Genomic DNA, 21,952 nt, shown 5'->3' with positions numbered 1-21,952 from the left:
CTATAGCTATAACCTGATACCAGGAGACTGATGTTTATGGGAACTGGGCCTCATTTTTCCAAATGAACATGAGGGAGGAGCCAAACAGGCTGAAGAACTGCTATGTAAACCTAAGGTCTCAGGACTGCTGGAACCAAGTGCTTTAAGAATTCACTGGCAGCCTCAGTGGGAGGTTCCTTCTTCTTCTGGCTCTATTATCACCTGGGGGTTAACCTGGGTCAACTGGTATGTCTTACTGGGCCTCTGCTTTCCCACAGACAAGCAGTCACAAAAACAAAATCAAGGGAAAGTGCCTTTCTCTGCTCTGAAGAGTGCCTCTTACTAGTGAAAAAACTATGTGGGTAGGTAGTGTGTCAGCAGGGGTGGGAGTGGGTGAGTAGAGTGAAGACAATTTTTTGGTCACTGTCCGGCAGGGGCTTACTCACCAGCCAGCCTTTGCCAGTGGTTAGTTTCAGATTCTCCCCTGCTAGCCTGGGCTTGGACCCATAACAAGCTGAGAGCCTCTCTTCCAGGAATCTCTGAGCTCGGATGTCATAGAACAGCAGGGAGCCCTGCCCTGTGCCCACAGTGATGATGTGCTCATAGAAGCTCACTGACCGGATCCCTAAGAGAGAAAAAGTACAGCAATCAAATTCTGCTAGCCTGAATTTCTCTGAGAGAGTTCACATGGCACCCTAAATACCACAGTGCTCTTCCCAAGGCAGACACAGCTCATGCAAAAGCCAGAACCCTGATGCCACAGTGCCCATGCACACGCTAACAGGAACCTTTCCATGAGCCTCCGAGAAGTACCAGAAGCCCGATGATGCCCAAGATGCTTCTGGCCCAACCATAAGTATGCCTGGAACCTCCTTGCCACTCCTAGACTCACTCTGAAGTCATCTTCGTAACTCTAAGCTCTTCGCCATTATACATTTCCAACCCATGCTAAAACTGAGGGTAATCTACATATTTATAAATCATTACATTAACAAGAACTTTCTTGTACTTGACCTAAAACCACTACCATGGCACTGCCAGAGGTCTTTATCTGGAATTAGGTGTGTTATGAGGGTGGCAAACAGCCTAGAACTGAAGCATTCAAAGGAGCACTGTCTCTTACTTATACTGTGAATTTAAGACAAGTCGTCTAATCACTCTGAGTCAGAGGGAAAAATACATCTGCTCTATCTGTGGATCAAATAAGTGCACTGCATATGAAGTTGTCTCTAGGTACATATGAGGTGCTCACTAATATTTGTGAAATCAGGATTTCCTTATTAAGTATGAAAGCTACTCCTGTAAATAGTAACCAAAATCTCTGGAAATTCTGTATGGTAGACATCATTCTGGCCAAGCCTGTTTATTTTTTCCCTCACCAGTCTCCTTACAGACATTATTCTCCCTGTTCTAAAATGTGAGCATTTCAACTATAAGTGAAAACAAAAAACCCAAAGCAAAGGCCATCTTTGCAACATTTGCACAAAAATAACTACTGCTTGAAGAGAGAAGCTAAGTTGAAATCCACACTGCCTTTTAGGACTCTCAGGATAACATAGTCATGTTTTTGCATGAGAAGGGGGACAATGTGAGATGAAGAAAACACACTTTGTTAAGCTGGTTAATTTGGATTCTGGGGAGTTCCCATCGTGGTGCAGTGGTTAACGAATCCGACTAGGAACCGTGAGGTTGTGGGTTTGATCCCTGGCCTTGCTCAGTGGGTTAAGGATCTGGTATTGCCGTGAGCTGTGGTGTAGGTTGCAGACGAGGCTCAGATCCTGAGTTGCTGTGGCGTAGGCCGGTGGCTACAGCTCTGATTGGACCCCTAGCCTGGGAACCTCTGTATGCTGCTGGAGCAGCCCTAGAAAAGACCCCGCCCCCCAAAAAAAAAGGGAGGCTGAAACCTAAGTCACCCACTGATCTCAAATAAATATCTTCTTCTGCTTTACTGAAGTATAATTAACATACAATACACTGCATATATTCAAAGTATATAATTTGAAGTTTTTTTGGTTTTTTGTTGGAGTTTTTTTTTTTTTTCCTGCAATGAGCAGCAGCTTCATGTGGGATCTCAGTTCCCAGATCAGGGACTGAATGCAGGCTGCAGAGGTGAAAACATCAAATCCTAACCACTAGAACACCAGGGAACTCTTCTATAACCTGAAGTTTTAACATGTGTATATATCCATAACACCATCACCACAATCAAAACAACAAGCATATTCATCACTCCTAAAAATGTCCTCGTGGCCCTCTGTAAACTCCTCACCCCACATCATCCCTTAGCACAAAATGAACTGTACAGTTCAGGGGGGTTCCAGCAAAGAAGTACCACAGGACATTCAGTAGGGCTCTGTGAGAGAACACAGACACCACTAATATCCTGAACACAGGTTTCCACCAATGGCTTCTGTGGCTACACATCTGTCAGTGGTATTTGGAGCTCTGCTGCCATATGCAGGTATTCAAGCTTCCCTCTGTGTCACTAAACACCCCCACCAGGTGCCATAAAGTATTTGTTTGGAAACCCATAAAGAAACCAAAGGTCAAAACCCATTCACATGGCAGCTGGAAGCCTAAGGGGCACACGGGACCTCTTACCACTGCCTCGCTCCCTGGAGCAGACGGACTTGACGTTGTACGATGGCTGCCGTGGATCCAAGAAGGAGACATGAGCTTGGGAGCCCACTGCGTACACTGACCATTCACTACCATAAGCCAGGCACACATTCTCACGGCAATATGGCAGTTTGGTGGAGAGGAGCTGAAAAGAGAGAAAGGAGAGATGCACCCATGGCGTTACCACAGAGCACAGGGCCCTGCACTGTTCCCAGATGCTCACCTCTGTGGGCTTTCCTCACACAAGCCACACAAAGTCAGAGATAAAAAGACCTGCCCCAGTTGAGTAAGTCACGCCCTGCTCCACCCCGAAGTATGGAAGGGAAAGAAAGGGTGACAATAATCAACAATAAGATACAGGTGCTAAAGTTAAGAAAAAAAGGTCAAGCTGGAATTCAATACTCAGAAAGAGAGAGACCAAAAACTAGGCTATTTCCAGGGATAACCTCGAGGCACTAAAGCAAGGTCCCACTCCCTTCTCTCTGCCAGAAAGAGGCACTACCTTTCTCACAGACCTTCAGGTAAAGAAGCTGGTTTCTGGCAATGCCTAGCCTGACTCCCACTGGATGGGAGCTGTTCAGGGCAGAAAGCATGCTCATGGGACTGCTCAAGCCCAGGTAACCCCATCAGCCCTAACCCTGTATCCTTGTCACTCAGCCAATCCTCAGTGGTGCCTAAAGGCACCGAGCAAGGGCAGCAGAGCCCAGAGGCTGCTGGGATGTGAAGGAATCAATGATTTCTGAGCATTGCTTCTTCTTGAAAAAGAGTCTATCACAGAAGTAATAAGCAGCAAAGACTGTGTGTGTGTGTGTGTGTGTGTGTGTGTGTGTGTTTTAGGGCTGCACCCATAGCATATGAAGGTTCCCAGGCTAGGGGTCTAATCGGAGCTGTAGTCTCTGGCCCACGCCACAGCCATAACAGCGTGGGATCTGAGCCGTGTCTGCAACCTACACCACAGCTCACATTAACACCAGATCCTTAACCCACTGAGTGAGGCCAGGGATCAAACCCGCAACCTCATGGTTCCTAGTCGGATTTGTTAACCACAATGGGAACTCCAAGCAGCAAAGACTTCTGGGCAGGAGTTCCCGCTGTGGCTCAGGGGTAACAAACCCGACGAATATCCATGAGGATGCAGGTTTGATCTCTGGCCTCGATCAGCAGGTTAAGAATCCGGCGTTGCCATGAGCTGTGGTATAGGTCGCAGATCATGGTTCAAGATTTGGCATTACCGTGGCTGTGGGGTAGGCCAGCGGCTGTAGCTCCGATTGGACCCCTAACCTGGGAACCTCTATATGCTGTGGGTGCGGCCCTAAAAAGCAAAAAAGCAAAACAAAACAAAAAACTGATAAAAATAAAAACTATAGCTCTGACTTGACCCCTAGCCTGGGAACCTCCACATGCCTCAGGTGCAGTCCTAAAAGTTGTTCGCAAATATTGTAAATTAAATCTGTACCTTACATGATTATTTTAGATCTGGTTTATCTCAGTTTAACTGATCTTTGGTTGACAACAGTTCCTAACATTTAAGATTTCCTTCCATCACAACATTACAAACAGTAAATAATCCATAAGCAAATGCTTCAGTGCATTGTGAATTAGAGGACTGCTTGCTGAAGGAGTTTCTTGCCAATTCCCTGGAAAAAGAAAGGCTCACCCCCTCTGATGTCTCTAAGAGAGGCACACCAGACTCTGAATTTCATGCCCCATGCAATCACATGCCTACTCTTGGAGAACTGGTGCTTTAGATAAGAATGAAAAAGCTGAGGGAGAAGTACAGTGTTTTAATAATAAGGTGAAACCACTTAGTCACATTCATCACACCTTAGACAGTGTATTTTCAGCCTTCCAGAGATGAAAGTAGCCATCCAGAGACACTGCTCCCAATTCCTACAAAAGCAATGAAAAACAGGTTATAGTCCACTCGGTAGCAATGAATATACAACAATAAGCAGCAGATGACTCTGAAAATTGGGGTCTTTCCATTCTTCTTTCCAATCCCATGATGGTGCCAGGGATTATCAGCCCATTGTCTCAGTCTATGGAATACAGCAGGACAGCATTTTTTTTTTTTTAATTTTAATTTTTTTTGCTTTTTAGGGCCCCAACCATGGCATATGGAGGTTACAGGGTAGGGGTTGAATTTGAGCCGTAGCCACCAGCCTACACCACAGCCACAGCAACTCAAGATCCGAGCCGTGCCTACGACCTACACCATAGCTCATGGCAACACCAGAGCCTTAAACTGAGTGAGGCCAGGGACTGAACCCCCAACCTCACGGTTCCTGGTTAGATCCATTTCCACTGTACCACAACGGGAACTCCCAGGACAGCATATTAAAGCAAGATGCTTCTTGAGAGAACCCAAAAAGCAAGTCTGGGTTTGAGCAATAATGTAGACACCCATAGTTCAAAAAGCCCTTACTATGCAATCATGTCTATGATATCCTGTTGGATGTTTAGAGCAAAGCACACACATGAAGGACAGTTTTCTAAGTCTCAATGTGAGAGCTTCTGTAAGTGGAGGGTCTAAGCTGGGGGAGTTAAGTCTATCTCTAAGCCGCAAACATGGATGGGAGATAGGAGGCTAAAGGAACTACCCCCTTAAATTGTGGTCTGATTCAAATTTTGCTAGAAGCATTTCTTCTCTTCTGGCTCTGGGTTGCCACAACAACACTCTACTTAATAGCCCAGCTTCAGGAAATCTGACTCAAATGATTAATACTTGATGTCAGTGATGAGAAGATGCAGTAAAGAATGAAAAGAAACTAAATACCAGAGAGAAGAAAGTGACTGGTTTCAGAGGCATACAGGAAAATCACACTCAAAATAAAAGCACCTGCAAAGACATGTGCAAATGAGAGATAGTCAAATCAGAGTGACCCAGGGGAAACTCTTGAGAGGTTGACCCATAAATATGAACTATCCAGAAATACTGCAGAGCTCAATGCAAGGAATGAGTTTCATAATTTCAGCTATAATCTTTCTCAGAGCGATTATAACTGAGCATCCCTCAGCCTTCAAGAGATGCTCTGTAGGCTCAGAACCGAGCTATGCAGCAAGCTCTGACCTGGGGAAGCAGAAGGGAAAAGGAATACACCTCCTAAGACATAAGCCAAGAAGGTGAAGCAAGAGGAACTGGCTTCAGAGGACCTCTGGCAAGCTCATACCTTGTTCTTGTTGTTGAAGGCCAGAGCCCGGACCTTGCAGTTATCAGGATTTGTGTCCTCCTTGGGGATGTCCTTTAAAGCCTTGTGAGTGATGTGAGCATATACAGGGACCCGTGACACATTGTGCCTTGCATCACTTTTGGTCAACACATCGTCTGTCACCTCCCAGAGTCCCATAGAACCATCACGGGAGCCTGCAGGGCAAGAAAACCACAGATGTCAGACATATACAACTCTCCATGGGACAGTCCCACAGAAGTCTCGATGGGCTTTCTCAGTCTAGGTCTCTGTGTACCATGCTCATGTAAGCTGAAGCTTAGCTAGGTGGTCCACAGCAGAAAAGAGAGCAGTGTGCATCTTAATAGCCACACCAAGCGGATGATTCACCTGAGGTGTAGGAGTTAAAACATAACCTTTAAGTGCAACGTGGTTGGTAGGATTTTTCAAAAAAGAGCATTATACAGGAGTTCCCTTCATGGCTCAGCAGTTAATGAACCCAACTAGGATCCATGAGGATGTGGGTTTGATCCCTGGCCTCGCACAGTGGGTTAAGGATCCAACGCTGCTGTGGGCTGTGGTGTAGGTTGGAGATGCGGCTCAGATCTGGTGTTGCTGTGGTTGTGGGGTAGGCTGGCAGCTATAGCTCTGATTTGACCCCTAGCCTGGGAACTTGCATTTGCTGCAGGTGTGACCCTAAAAAGCAAGCAAGCAGGAGTTCCTGTCGTGGCGCAGTGGTTAACGAATCCAACTAGGAACCATGAGGTTGCAGGTTCAATCCCTGGCCTTTCTCAGTGGGTTAACAAGCCGGCGTTTCCGTGAGCTGTGGTGTAGGTTGCAGACGCAGCTAGGATCCTGCATTGCTGTGGCTCTGGCATAGGCTAGTGGCTACAGCTCCGATTCAACCCCTAGCCTGGGAACCTCCATATGCCGTGGGAGCGGCCCAAGAAATGGCACCCCCCCCCCAAAAAAAAAGCAAGCAAGCAAACAAACACAGAGATCATTATACATTTGATAAAGCCCAGTAAATCTTCCAAGCAAATGTTCAGGTCATTTGGGCATGCATGCGCAGGTGACTGCTATTAGGCAGTAAGCTCCCACTCTACATCAGTGGCACTTAACATTTTCTGACTCTTGTCCCCCCTTTGACAGACTTAGGAATTTAAAGACCCCTTTCTCTAGAAAAATACATAAAAACACCACATTGTACACTCAATTTCAGTGAGGTTCATGGACCTCCTGAAGGGACCACAATCCCTGAATTGAGAATGACTGTTCTAGATAAAATGAATGCTTAAAAAATATAAAAGTTTGATTTAGGAAACAATAATGAAGCACTTAAATTTTTTTTTTTGCTTTTTTTTTTTGTTTTGTTTGTTTGTTTGTTTGTTGTTGTTGTTTGTTTGTCTTTTTGCCGTTTCTTGGGCCGCTACCGCGGCATATGGAGGTTCCCAGGCTAGGGGTCCAATCGGAGCTGTAGCCACTGGCCTACGCCAGAGCCACAGCAACTCGGGATCCGAGCCGTGTCTGCAACCTACATCACGGCTCATGGCAACGCCGGATCCTTAATCCACTGAGCAAGGCCAGGGATCAAACCCGCAACCTCATGGTTCCTAGTCGGATTCGTTAACCACTGAGCCACGACGGGAACTCCTTTTTTAGCTTTTTAGGGCCACACCTGTGGCATAGGGGGTCCTAGGCTAGGGGTCGAATTGGAGCTACAGCCACAGCCACGTGGGATCTGAGCCACGTCTGCAACCTACACTACAGCTCAGAGGAATGCTGGATCCTTAACCCACTGAGCAGGGCCAGAGACTGAACCCACATCCTCATGGATACTAGTTGGTTTGTGACCCACTGAACCACAACAGGAACTCCCTTGCTGATAATGACCTCTTAGTCTATGAAATTCCTGATTTGGATGTGAACAAAGCATAAGTGAAAGTTCAAAAGAAACATACTTCCTGCCTCCTGCACAGTTGAATATTAGCACTATTTCCAACTGAGCTGCTTCCTGCAAAATTTTGAAGCAGTTTATTTTCTCAATTTTTGTGGAGTTTTCCTCTAAATTAGGCTTACTGTATCTGCACATGTTATGGTTTTAACAAGTATACTGTGTTTTTACTAGCTTCCATAATTGTATGTGATGTTGCCCGCTCTATGATATGTCATCAGTATGTCACATGGCATCTCCATCATTAGGGTAGGGAAGTGTACTAACTTACTTTGATATCAGGAAACCAAAACAGCTTCTTTCAACATGTAACAATTTAGAGGCCAGCGCATTTCAAGATTAGTACTTTTACAAAGCTGTATTTCCTCAATTTAGATGGCAAAATTATACATTAGGAATATTATGGAAGTATTTTTTGTTGTGTACGTTGATTTTTCTTTTCTGTTTTTGACTGTGCCTGGAAATTTCAGAGCCAGGGATTGAATCCACTCCACAGCAGTGACCCAAACCTTAACCTTAAGTAGGATCCTTAACCAACTAAGCCACAAGGGAACTTCTGTATATGTTGATATATAATGAGTCTATAGTTTATAAGGAAGGTGTCTTTTTTTTTTTTTTTTTTTTTTTGGTCTTTTTGCCATTTCTTGGGCCGCTCCTGGGGCATATGGAGCTTCCCAGGCTAGGGGTCGAATCGGAGCTGTAGCTGCTGGCCTACGCCGGAGCCACAGCAACACAGGATCCGAGCTGTGTCTGCAACCTACACCGCAGCTCACAGCAACGCCAGATCCTTAACCCACTTAGAAAGGCCAGGGATTGAACCCGCAACCTCATGGTTCCTAGTCAGATTCATTAACCACTGAGCCTCGACAGGAACTCCAGGAAGGTATCTTCTGTCAAAATTAAAGTCGCAATAGAAGAGGAGGATTATCACAAATATTTAGATTTTAATTTTTTTTTCTGGCTGTTCCCTTGGCACGCAGAAGTTCCCAGGCCAGGGACTGAATCTGCAGCACAGCAGCGACCCAAGTTGCCAGTGACAACGCTGGATCCCTAACCCACTGTGCCACAAGGGAACTCCAGATTTAATTTTTAAATTATAGTTGATTTACAGTATTATATTAGTTTTAGGTGTACAGCATAGAGATTCAGTATTTTTACAGATTATACTCCATTTAAGGTTATTACAAAATAGTGGCCGTTATTTCCCTGTGCTGTACAATATATACTTGTTGTTTATTTCATACATAGTAGTTTGTTACTTCACACTCCTATCTTGCCCTCTCCCCTCCTCACTGGGCAACCACTAATCTGTTCTCTTTATCTGTGAGTCTGTTTTGTTATACATTTGTCTTATTTTTTTGGATTCCACATATAGGTGACAGAATTTTTGTCTTTCTCTGACTTATTTCACTAAGTATGACACCCTCCAGGTCCATTCATGTTGTAGCAAATGATAGAATTTCATTCCTTTTTTCGGCTGGGTAATATTCCATTCTGTATATATACCCCACCATTCACCTGTTCATAAGACACTTAGATTTGCTTCTATGTCTTGACCATTACACATAGTGCTATGAATATTGGCGTACATGTATCTTTTTGAATTAGTGTTTTCATTTCCTTTGGATATACATCAAGCTGTGGTATTTCTATTCTTAGGTTTATTTTTTTTTTTTTTGCTGTACCTGAGGCACGAAGAAGTTCCTGGGCCAGGGATCAAACATGTGACAGCACTGACCAAAGCTGCATCAATTTACATTCTTACCTGCAGTATACTAGGGTTCCCTTTCTTCAAATCTTCACCAACATTTATTTGTAGATGTTTTGATGATGGCCATTCTGACCAGAGTAAGGTGGTACCTCACTGTAGTTTTGACTCCATTTCTCTAATAATTAGTGATGCTGAGCATCTTTTCATATGCCCATTAGCCATTTTTATGTCCTTTTTGGGAAAATATCTATTCAGGCCTTTTTTTTTTTCCCCCTAGGTTTTTTTGTTTTTTGGTTTTTGGGGTTTTTTTTGGCTGCACCCAAGAAACATGGAAGTTCCTCGGCCAGGGATCGAATCCCAGCCGCAGCTGTGACCTACACCACAGCCGCAACATTGCCATGAGCTGTGGTGTAGGTCATAAATACAGCTCGGATCCTGTGTTGCTATGGTTGTGGCACAGGCTGACAGCTATACCTCCAATTCGACCCCTAGCCTGGGAACTTCCACATGCTGTGGGTGCAGCCCTAAAAAAGCAAATAAATAAATAAATAAATAAAAATAAAAAGAGACAATAATGTAAACAACGTCTCCTGATCCCTGGTTGATGGTCTATTTACTGGGCTATTTCCAATCACACTCTCCCTTTTCAAACTCTACCCTCCCTCCCAGCCACACCAGAACTCCCTTCAAAAGGGCAACCTACCAGACACTGCCATAGTGTCACTGATCCATGCAATGGAAAAAATCCAGTCCTTGTGTCCATCCTTCATGAAGGAAGAGGAAGTGATAGGTACAGAGAGGGACAAAAAAAGGAAAAAATAAATTGGTAAAAGAATAATTACAACACACACCCCTGAAAAGCATACAAGTCTGACTGAAAATATCTTTCTTTTTTTTTTTTTTTTTTTTTTTTTTTTTTTTTTTTTTGTCTTTTGTCTTTTTTTTTGTTGTTGTTGTTGTTGTTGCTATTTCTTGGGCCGCTCCCGCGGCATATGGAGGTTCCCAGGCTAGGGGTTGAATCGGAGCTGTAGCCACCGGCCTACGCCAGAGCCACAGCAACGCGGGATCCGAGCCACGTCTGCAACCTACACCACAGCTCACGGCAACGCCGGATCGTTAACCCACTGAGCAAGGGCAGGGACCGAACCCGCAACCTCATGGTTCCTAGTCGGATTCGTTAACCACTGCGCCACGACGGGAACTCCAGAAAATATCTTTCTAAAAATTACAATTCTTGGAGTTCCCTGGTGGCTCAGCGAGGTAAGGATCCAGTGTTGTTACTGCAGTGGGTTGGGTTGCTGCTGTGGGGCAGGTTTGAATCCTGACCCAGGAACTTCTAAGTGAGTGGTCAAAAAACAAGCAGAATGAAAAAAATTAAAATTGAAATTCATGGAAGTTCCTGAGTGACACAGTGGATTAAGGATCTGCTGTTGCTACACTTGGGGCACAGGCCACGACTATGGCGTGGGTACGATCCCTGGCCCAGAAACTTCTGTACGCTTTGGGCACAGCCAAAAAAAAAAAAAAGCAATACTATTTTTTTTGGTGGGGGGGAGGGCAAGCTAGGCCTGTAGCCAAAAAAATGCATAAGTTCCCAGGAAAGGAATTGCACTCACACCACAGCAGTGACACCACCACATCTTTAACCTACTGAGCCACTAGGAAACTTCTAAAAACTACAATTCTGATCTCAGGTGATCTCAACTCAAATGGCATGATTCTCTAATCTTTAACTTGTCCTGAGAAGCTCAATGAATCTCGAATTCCTGTGGGCAATAAACAAGTCCAGTGGACCTAGCTCTAGTATTCTATCACTGCATTTCTTATTTGGGGCTCTTACGCAATTACCCACCTTTCATCTCTCCAATCTCATCCTAGCACTCTCTCCCCCTTGCTTCCTGGGACAAGAGTTACAACTGACCTTGATGCTGCTCCTTTTGTCTGGAACTTTCTTCCTCCAGACATCAGCATGGCTTGCACTCTCATTTCCTTTCGTCTCCCTGCTCGACCATCATTATCATCAAAGAGGCCTTCCCTTACTCTCCTCTGAAATGGCAACCTCCACACTCTCTACCTTTAGCCTGCCTTTACTCTTCTCCATGGCACTTATCACACTCTGACGTACTGCTAGTAAGTATCTGCTGGTTTATATATTGGTTTATTTGCTTCCTTTCACTTGAATGCAGGCTTCAAGCGGGTGGGGGCTTTGTCTGTTTTATTCACTGCTATGTCCCCAGTGTCTAAAACAATGCTTAGGGAGTTCCCGTCGTGGCGCAGTGGTTAATGAATCCGACTAGGAACCATGAGGTTGCGGGTTCGGTCCCTGCCCTTGCTCAGTGGGTTGACGATCCGGCATTGCCGTGAGCTGTGGTGTAGGTTGCAGACGCGGCTCGGATCCCCCGTTGCTGTGGCTCTGGCGTAGGCCGGTGGCTACAGCTCTGATTAGACCCCTAGCCTGGGAACCTCCATATGCCACAGGAGCAGCCCAAGAAATAGCAGCAACAACAACAACAACAACAACAACAAAACAAAACAAAACAAAACAAAACAAAAATAAAAAAATAAAAAAAAATAAAACAATGCTTAGGAGTTCCCTTGTGGCCCAGCAGGTTAAGGATCCAGTGTTGTTACTGCAGAGGCTTTTGGGTCACTGCTGTGGCATAGGTTCAATTTCCAGCCTGGGAACTTCCATTTCACATGCTGTGGGAGGGGCCAAAATAAAAAATAAATTAAATCAATGTCTGGCCACAGAAGGCTCAAAAATAGTTGCTGAATGAATGATTTAATAAACTTTGCTCGCTGACCACAGGCAGTTAGAGATGTGGAAACAATGTGGACTCAGACATCAACCCACTGCTGCTGCCCCTGAGGCATGTGGTTCACCCCTTTATCAAACATAGGCTCTGTCAACATACCTGATACTCCTTGCAGGGTGTGCAAACCCCATTCTTAAATCTCCACCCCCATACTATACCACTGTGCCCCTTGAGTTAGCAGAAATCTAGCGGAAACTATCCCTTCCCAGGTGGCTTGTGGGAGGATGAGCCATGTTACCTACTGAGCTCAGTTTAAAAACAAGGCTACCTCTAACTACAATTCCTGGGGAAACTTACATCTCCCACACACACAGGATCTAGTGTAGGCAGCCGGTAGATGGCAAGACTGTTGGGGTTGTCTCCTCCAGTGGCTAACAGTGTTCTAGAGGGATTCAGCTCAATAGCATGGATACCACAGCCCTGCTGTGTCACACCTCCAGGCTCTCGGTCCTTCAAAATGGGAATCTTGGTGATCTGGCTTGTCTGGACATCCACTACAAACAGCTACAAGAGAAAAGGGATATAGAAGCTGAACACAATTTCTCTTCAGTGTGGCTGACCCTGGGTAGCAACATCCAGTTCAATCATCCACCAAACATTTAATTAATGTCTATTACGCATTAGATCCTGGGAATTATTAAAGGCATGGTCAGGGCCACATGAGTCAAATGAAACATGAAAATAAGAAACCATAACAGATAACTTGCTACATAAACACATAACAGGAAGAAGTAAATTCTGCCTGGGATTCAAAGATGGCTCCAAAGAGGACTTGTAGGAGTTCCCTGATGGCCTAATATGTTAAGGATCTGGTATTGTCACCGCTATGGTTCAGGTTCCATCCCTGGTCATGGAACTTTCGTGCTCCACAACTGAAGTAAAAAATAGATAGATAGATAGATAGATAGATAGATAGATAGATAAAAGGACTTGCATTAGACTAGGGACCTAATGAACCTGACAAAAGGTTTTCTGTCAGTTTAGGACATATTTTACATATCTAATTCTTATCTACCCATGCATACAAACTTAAAAACAAAACGTGTCACACCCAGCATTAGACATACCTATAAACATTACCAGGTTTGCTAGAGTGACTTGAGACACAGACAAGGTAAGAAATATTACTATCTCACTGTTTACCTCTTATCACACACACATTCTGTTCCATGCCTCTAGGCCTTTGCTCAGGCTGCTGCTTCTGCCTGAAATGCTCTTCTCCACTTCTGTACCAAACTAACTCCTTTTCACTCTCCAAAATTCAACTCATGCTATTCATGCTAGACTCCTCCTCTCCCTCATTCCCATCTTCCCAGCTAGTCCTGCCAAACCTACCTCCTAAATATTCTTACAGCTGGCTCCTTCCTCTCCAGCTTCTCTCTTCTAGGCAACTACAGGAGTCTCTGTACCTTCAGGCAAGGCCATCAAAACTCTTCTCCACATGGAGTTCCTGCTGTAGCACAGCAGGTTAAGGACTCGGCATTGTCTCTGCAGTGGCATGGGTTTGATCCCTGCTCTGGCACAGTGTAGATTAAGGATCCAGTGTTGCTGCAGCTATGGCACAGGTTGCAGGTGCAGCTAGGATTTTATCCCTGGCCTGGGACATGTTGCAGGTGAGGCCAAAAAAGGAAAAAAACAAATAAAAAACAACAACAAAAAACTATTCTCCATACTATAATCGCTCATCTTCATAAAAATGGAACTCTTCCCATGTCAATTAAAGAATATCTAATGGTTCTTCTTTACCTAAATGCAAGCCCGTTAGCATGGAATCAAGAGACTGCCCTCAATGTGGCCCTACCTACATCTCTAGCTTCACATCCTGCCATAGAACTTGAAAGAAATTATTATTATTATTATTATTCACACAAAAATCTTCAATGAAATATTATTTTCACTCTCATGATGTTCACAATGCCAGTAGTCCTTTCTCCTCCTCCTCTTTACCTGGTCATCATGTACTTATCTTTCATGACTCAGTTCAGACATGTCCTCTATGACTATTCCCTTATGTCCAGGTTGGTTAAGTTCCTCTCTTGTAGGCTCCCAAGACTGAGATCTTTTTTACTTTTTTCTCCTTTTCTTTTTTTTTGTCTTTTTGCCATTTCTTGGGCCACACCCGCGGCATATGGAGGTTCCCAGGCTAGGGGTTGAATCGGAGCTGTACCTGGTGGCCTAAGCCAGAGCCACAGCAACTCGGGATCCGAGCCGCCTCTGCAACCTACACCACAGCTCATGGCAATGCCGGATCCTTAACCCACTGAGCAAGGCCAGGGATCGAACCAGCAACCTCATGGTTCTTAGTCGGATTCGTTAACCACTGAGCCAAGACGGGAACTCCCTCTTTCCCTCTTTCTTCCTTTTTTTTAAGGGCCGCACCTGGCGCATGTGGAAGTTCCCAGGCATGGGGTCAAATTGGAGTTGCAGCTGCCAGCCTATGCCACAGCCACAGCAGTGCCAGATCCGAGATGAATCTATGACCTATACTGCAACTTGAGGCAACACCAGATACTTAACCCACTGAGTGGGGCCAAGGATCAAATCTGCATCCTCAGGGATACTAGTCGGGTTCTTAACTGCCAAGCCATGAGGGAATTCCCACAATACTCAGATCTTATTACAGATTTAAAATCTTTCTTTCTTTTTTTTTTTCTGGCTTTTTAGGACCGCACTTGCAGCATATGGAAGTTCCCAGGTTAGGGGCAGAATTGGAGCTACAGCTGCCAGCCTACACAAGAGCCACAGCACCACCAGATTAGAGCCATGTCTGCAACCTACACCACAGCTCATGGCAACACCAGATACCCAACCCACTGAGTGAGGCCAGGGATCAAACCTGCATCCTCATGGATACTAGTCAGATTCATTTCTGTTGCACCACAACAGGAACTCCGATTTAATATCTTTACTTGTCTCTCTTCCCGATTAAGCCCTCCCAATTCCAAGAGGAGGGGATCTACCCTATTTGGTTCTATCCTCCTGCCCCCCAAATGCAGAGCTACACAGTAAGCACTTACAGTTATCTTTTAGGGGGCCAGGGCAACGATGTAAGAGGGCCCCCATATCCTTGCACTCAGAGGGGTCCTTGTAGCTGAGTTAGTTCGATATAAGATTTCCAGATCACAGCACTGTCCTGGGGTGCCCTCCTGGCTTAGGGAGAACCAGTCCAGAGGCCACACTGGACTGGGTCATTCAAATTCTCTCAGGAATGAGGAACTGTCTGGTGGCACTAAACCAAACTGTCTGGGTGGCCATCTTCCACCAAAGCCAGTCCCCAGAGAAAAGGAAACAAAAGATAGGAAGTATGGACATCCTTAGTTCCTAGTGGCTTTCCAATTCCTAGCTGTTTGCTTCTGAGATCCACGGATGTTTCTTGCTCTTGGGGTCTGTGAATGAGACCTTCCAATAAAGTGAGTGGGATTTCTCAGTCTTTTAAACAAATCACCTCTAACCAACTTGGCCTCTCAAATGTTTAATGAAGCAAAATTAACTGCCCACTTACACCCCTGTGTCGTGTAAGACAAGGCATCCAAAATATGCTAGCTTCTATACCAGCAGTTTTTTTTTGTTAAAGCTGTACCTATGGCATATGGAAATTTTCAGGCCAGGGACTGATGCGACCTATGCTGCAGCTTTAGCAATGCTCGATCCTTTAATCCACTGTGCCGGGCTAGGGATCCAATCCACACCTCTGCAGCGACTGAGCTGCTGTAGTTGGATTCTTAACCCTTGCACCACAGTGGGAACTTCTTACATCAGGGATTTTTAAACTATCACAATTACCTGGGGGATTTTCTTTTTTCAAAAAAACTACAAAACAATTCCCATGCCCTACCTTAAGATTCCTCTAATTATAAAGTTCTGTGTTTGGGGCCAATAAAACTAAATTTTTTTTTCAAGGATCTACAGGTCAATCTAAAGACTGCCCAAGTTTAACCACAAATGATCTAGAATACTGCTATTCAAGAAGCATCTAGAAGCTTTGTAGAAACAAAGGATCCTGGGGTTCCCATCGTGGCTCAGTGGTTAACGAATCCAACTAGGAACCATGAGGTTGCAGGTTCGATCCCTGGCCTTGCTCAGTGGGTTAAGGATCTGGTGTTGCCATGAGCTGTGGTGTAGTTTGCAGAGGCGGCTCGGATCCCACATTGCTGTGGCTCTGGCATAGGCCAGCGGCTACAGCTCCAATTCAACCCCTAGCCTGGGAACCTCCACATGCTGCAGGAACAGCCCAAGAAATGGCTAAAAGACAAAAAAGAAAAAAAAAAAAAAAAAAAGAAACAAAGGATGCCAGGCCCCACCCTAGACCTACTAAACTGGAACATGGAGTTTCCCAATATCTCCAAGCATACTGAGGTTTAAGAGGCACTGACGTGGAGAGAATCTCATCTGTACATAAGGACAACGTGTTTGATAAGACACAAGAGTAAACTGACCGGCAACCTGCAAAGATCTGAGTTTCCCCTATGCCTTAAAACAGACATAGGCTCCACTGCTACCATCCAGAAAAGATGAAGAGAAAAGGCTTCATCTATTCATGTCTAACCTCTCCCCTTTGGGACTTGGGAAACTTCTAGGTATGAATTCCAGATTGGCTACTTAGCATCTGTGTGATCTTGGTCAAGTCACTTAACCTTTCTGAAGCTTCTTTTTCTTTCTTCTTTTCCTCCCTCCCTTCCTTCCTTTTGTCTTCTTAGGGCCGCACCTGCGGCATATGGAGGTTCCCAGGCTAGGGGTCTAATCGGAGCTATAGCTGCCGGCCTAGGCCACAGCCACAGCAATGCCAGATCTGAGCTGCATCTGCGACCTACACCACAGCTCACAGCAATGCCAAATCCTTAACCCACCAAGCCAGTCCAGGGAGCGAACCCGCAGCCTCATGGTTTCTAGTCAGATTCATTTCTGCTGCACCACGATGGGAACTCCCTGAAGCTTGTTTCTTATCTATAAAACTTTGGATAGTATTATTCATCTTAAAGGGCTGCTAAGGGACCTAATAAAATTTAAAGTGTCTAGCACAAGGCTCAGCACAGAATAGGTGCTTAATAAGTACTATCTAACAGTAACACATTATTCTAATGTTTTTTTTGTTTGTTTGTTTTTGTCTTTTTGCCATTTCTTGGGCCACACCTGCGGCATATGGAGGTTCCCAGGCTAGGGGTCCAATTGGAGCTGTAGCCCCCGGCCTATGCCACAGCCACAGCAATGTGGGATCCAAGCCGCCTCTGCAACCTACATAGCTCACAGCAACGCCAGATCCTTAACCCACTGAGCAAGGCCAGGGATGGAACCCGCAACCTCATGGTTTCTAGTAAGATTTGTTAACCACTGCGCCACGACGGGAACTCCCTAATGTTTGTTTCTTTCACAGGGTATTAGGAATGATTCTACATTAGATGAAAAAGATCTGATATAGGGAGATGAAGCAGCCAGCTCTGTAGACTGCCCAGGTAACCAAGTGTTTACCCCCAATCTCATCTTCATCCCTGCAGAGGAAAGACAAAGCACTGTGTGAAGGAAAGAGCCTTTCTGCTTCTTCAAAGGAAGAAACAGCTACGTGGATGGGCTGCCACAGATTATCTCCCAAGCTCCATGACAAGGGGTCAAGGCTTCATGCAGGTCCTATAACATTTCCCAGAATGAGGCTGCCCCACATTATCCTATTGGGATCCCTGCCAGAAACTAGCAGCATAGCAAGGTTAGCTCGGTTAGTTAGAGGCTCAATTGCTCCCTCTAATTTCCAAGTTAGGACAAACAGGTAAAGAAAGAAAGCAAAGGCCTTAGGAACAGGAAGACTGTAACACTAGTGAGTATGCATGTATATATCCAGACATATGCAAGTGTGTGTATTAGAGAAAGATCAAGGTGGCTTAATAAAATGGGGAGGAGGGAGGGCAGACTCACAAAGTGTCTAAAATTCAAAGAGTGTTTCAGCTGGAGGCTAAAGGAAAAAGGAAAGCAAATCCACATACATCAAGATGAACTACACCAGAGTTTCTGCTGTGGTGCAGTAGGTGAAATGATCCAGTGTGGCCTCAGCTGTGGCTTGGAGTCAATCCCGGTAACTTCCATATGCCGCAGGTGTGGCCACAGAGAAAGAAAAGATGAACTACACTGACTCAGTAAAAGGCAAGAGGGCAGCTTAAGTTTGCTCAAAGTTGGGAAAAGGGAAGATAACGGAAATCTTTTTTTCTTTTTCGGCCAGTCTGCAGCATATGGAGTTCTTGGGCCAATGATCAGATTTGTGCTACTACACTGTAGCAGCAACTCCAAATCTTTAACCCACTGAGCAGGCCAGTGTGTCCCAGCACTCCAGAGACATCATGGATCCCAGGGCACCACAATCGGAACTCTGATAACTGAAATCAAAGCAGAGGAATACATTCTCTATCCCAAACCAGGATGAGGAGGAGTAAGGAGGAACAGGAACCAAGACCAAGAAACACAACATAGGAAGTTCCCCAATGTGGCATAGTGGGTTAAAGGTTTGGTCCTGCTACCAGCTGCAACTGTGGCATGGGTTCAATCCCTGGCCCAGGAACTTTCACATGTTTCAGGTGGGTCCAAAAAAAGAAAGAAACACAACAGAAGATGGTCAAACAATATGTATCAAAAATTAAACATGTAGAAGTTCCTAGGTGGGCTAGCAAGTTAAGGATCCAGCACTGTCACTGCTGTGGTATAGGTGCGAGTCCTGGCATTCCACTTGCCATGGGCACAGCCAAAAAAAAAAAAGAAAGAAACCAAAACATAACTCCAGGAATGTTAATTTTTTTCCTAATGAACACTTATAACATGCATAATTTAAAAAGAAGTGAAGAAGACTACAGGCCTTGAAATAATGAGCTGCACTTAATGAGGACTCTAACAATGTTCAGGGCAATCAGGCATTCTGTCCAGCCCATGTCTAAAAGCTGGCTGCCTGCTGGAGTTCCCATTGTGGCTCAGCGGGTTAAGAACCCAACTAGTACCCATGAGAATGCGGGTTTGATCCCTGGCCTCGCTCAGTAGGTTAAGGATCCAGCATTGATGCAAACTGTGGCATAGGTCGCAGATGTGGCTGGGATTGGGCATTGCTGTGGCTGTGGCTATGGTGTAGGTTGGCGGCTATGGCTCTGATTCAACTCCTAGCCTGGGAACTTCCATATGTTGCAAGTGCGGCCCTAAAAAATTTTTTTAACTTAAATAAATAAATAATAAAAGTTACTGCCTGCCCACCTGCACTCTGCTGTGCAGGAGCTAGGAATGTGGCTGAGCTTGATAAGCTGCTTGACTGATACCAAGACTCTACAGCTATATGGAGAGGGTGTGGAGAAAAGGGAACCCTCCTGTACTGTTGGTGAGAATGTAAATTGGTACAACCACTATGGAAAACAGTATGGAGGTATGTCAGAAAACTAAATACAGAACTACCATATGACTCAGCAATCCCACTCTTGGGCATACATCTGGACAAAACTTCCCTTGAAAAAGACACATGCACCCTCATTGCAGCACTATTCACAATAGCCAGCACATGAAAACAATCTAAATGTCCACTGACAGAGGCATGGATTAAGATGTGGTAGGAGTTATCGTCATGGGTCAGTGGTTAACGAATCCGACTAGGAACCATGAGGTTGCGGGTTCGAGCCCTGCCCTTGCTCAGTGGGTTAACAATCTGGCATTGCTGTGAGCTGTGGTGTAGGTCGCAGACATGGCTTGGATCCCGAGCCATGAGCCACAGCCCCGATTGGACCCCTAGCCTGGGAATCTCCATGTGCCATGGGTACGGCCCTAGAACAACAAAAAGACAAACAGACAAAAAAAAAAAAAAAGAGGTACATATACACAATGGAATACTACTCAGCCATAAAAAAGAAAATAATGCCATCTGCAGCAACATGGATGGAATTAGAGACTCCCATACTAAGTGAAATAAGAAAAAGACAAATATCCTATGACATCACTTATATCTGGAATCTAATATATGGCACAAATGAACCTTTCCACAGAAAAGAAACTCATGGACTTGGAGAATAGACTTGTGGTTGCCAAGGTGGAGGGGGAGAGAGTGGGATGGACTGGGAATCTGGGGTTAATAGATGCAAACTATTGCCTTTGGAATGGATAAGCAATGAGATCCTGCTGTACAGCACTGGGAACTCTATATCTAGTCACTTATGATGGAGCATAATGAGAGAAAAAGAATGTATGTATGTGTGACTGGGCCACTTTGCTGTACGGTAGAAAAATGACACTATAAACCAACTATAATAGAAAAAATAAAAATCATTTAATTCTCTTAAAAAATTTTAAAAAGGTAAAAATAAGACTCTATAGCTATAGAAGTTCTCTGATGACTGACCAGGTTAATGATCTGGCATTGTCACTACAGCAGCTCAGGTCACTGCTGTGGCAGGGGTTCAATCCCTGGCCCAGGAACTTCTGTATGCTGCAGGTGTGCCCCCCTCCCCCCAAAAACAGACAAGACTCTACAGCTGTAATATTTTGGACTGTTTAGGAGTTAAAAGAGTTATCATACCTAGAAAGCCCAGGTCACTGTTTCTATTGCAAGTCTATTAAGGAAAGACCACATGGTTGTTTAAAGTAACATAACGTTTTTGGGGACCCAATTACAAAAGTAATACATCATAAATTTATAAAACATAGACAAACAGAAATCAGAAAATAAACACCACCACCTACTACCATTTGGTATATTTATTTTCATGTCCTTCACTACATACCCAGTTACATGCATACATATTTTTCTCCACTTATAAAAATGCAACTTCATACTTCTATCTTTTTATTTGATACAGCAGTAACACATTTTCAAATTAATCAATATATTTTGTATTCTTTTTAATGGCTTTATGGTAATTCACTGCATGCGTATGCCAGAATTTTTCAAACACATTCCCTGTTACTGAACATTTATGCTGTGTCCAAATTCTCAGTACTATAAAACACACTGCAGTGAACATTTCTGTATCTAAATCCAGGTACCTGTGAGATGCTAAGATCTCTCACTCTTTGAATTGTGAATCTAAGCTGCTCCTCCAAAAGATGGCCATGGGGCTAGCTTGCTGAAATCAGCAAAAGTACTACATCTCAGATTATGAATTCTGCTATTTTCCTACTACAATGATGACTTTGCGAAAGGAAGGCCATATTAAGACTTCATTATCCTGAATTTAAGTAACATTTAATTCTTTTTTTTTTTTTGGCCATTTCTTGGGCTGCTCCCGAAGCATATGGAGGTTCCCAGGCTAGGGGTCCAATAGGAGCTGCAGCTGCTGGCCTACACCAGAGCCACAGTACATGGGATCAGAGCCACGTCTGCAACCTACACCACAGCTCACAGCAATGCCGGAGCCCTAATCCATTGAGCAAGGCCGGGGATGGACCCCGCAACCTCATGGTTCCTAGGGGATTCCTTTCCACTGAGCCACGACAGGAACTCCGAAGTAACATAATTCTTTACGAGCTTTATAGCTAGCAAGTCCAGTAAACTGACTTCTAATCCCTGACTTTGGAGGGCTCTGTTGAAAATGGAATAAGTCCTGAGAGTCAGCTTTGGCAAGACAGCTAAGATTTTACCTCGTACCCACAGTCACAGAGTGAAGAGCCTCTGACAGCAGAGCCCAGTGGTTTCAGCTACCTTAAGCACCTTGATAAACATCTGGTAAATTTCTTGGGCTGTAAAATCAGAATCGAGTGC

At 44.7% G+C, this 21,952-nt stretch overlaps 1 protein-coding gene across 4 annotated transcripts in view; it reads right to left on the bottom strand.

Annotated features, from left to right (window-relative positions):
• DCAF12 (DDB1 and CUL4 associated factor 12) overlaps positions 1-21,952 on the bottom strand; it is a 44,144-nt gene that overhangs the window by 5,123 nt on the left and 17,069 nt on the right. Inside the window, exons 3-8 of one of the 4 annotated variants that reach the window (XR_014817774.1) lie at positions 12,544-12,750; positions 10,134-10,194; positions 5,769-5,962; positions 3,907-4,488; positions 2,581-3,475; positions 426-604 (exon numbers count right to left, since the gene is read on the bottom strand). Coding sequence is in view for 3 of the 4 variants with exons in the window: in XM_021064687.2 (XP_020920346.1) it covers positions 426-604; positions 2,581-2,743; positions 4,423-4,488; positions 5,769-5,962; positions 10,134-10,194; positions 12,544-12,750 (870 nt within the window). In the remaining variant the exon portion in view is untranslated. The remainder of the gene's footprint in view (positions 1-425; positions 605-2,580; positions 3,476-3,906; positions 4,489-5,768; positions 5,963-10,133; positions 10,195-12,543; positions 12,751-21,952) is intronic. The other 3 variants (XM_021064687.2, XM_084979875.1, XM_021064689.2) reach the window with 3 other exon arrangements.

The sequence above is a fragment of the Sus scrofa genome, chromosome 10, assembly GCF_054392235.1.
Source record: "Sus scrofa isolate SSC_HxYL_T2T_F1_AM1 chromosome 10, Sscrofa_HxYL_maternal_Yorkshire_Landrace_v2.0, whole genome shotgun sequence".
Lineage (NCBI taxonomy): Eukaryota > Metazoa > Chordata > Mammalia > Artiodactyla > Suidae > Sus > Sus scrofa.
Note: the sequence above shows the minus strand (reverse complement) of the source record. Positions and strands in the feature narration are given on the sequence as shown.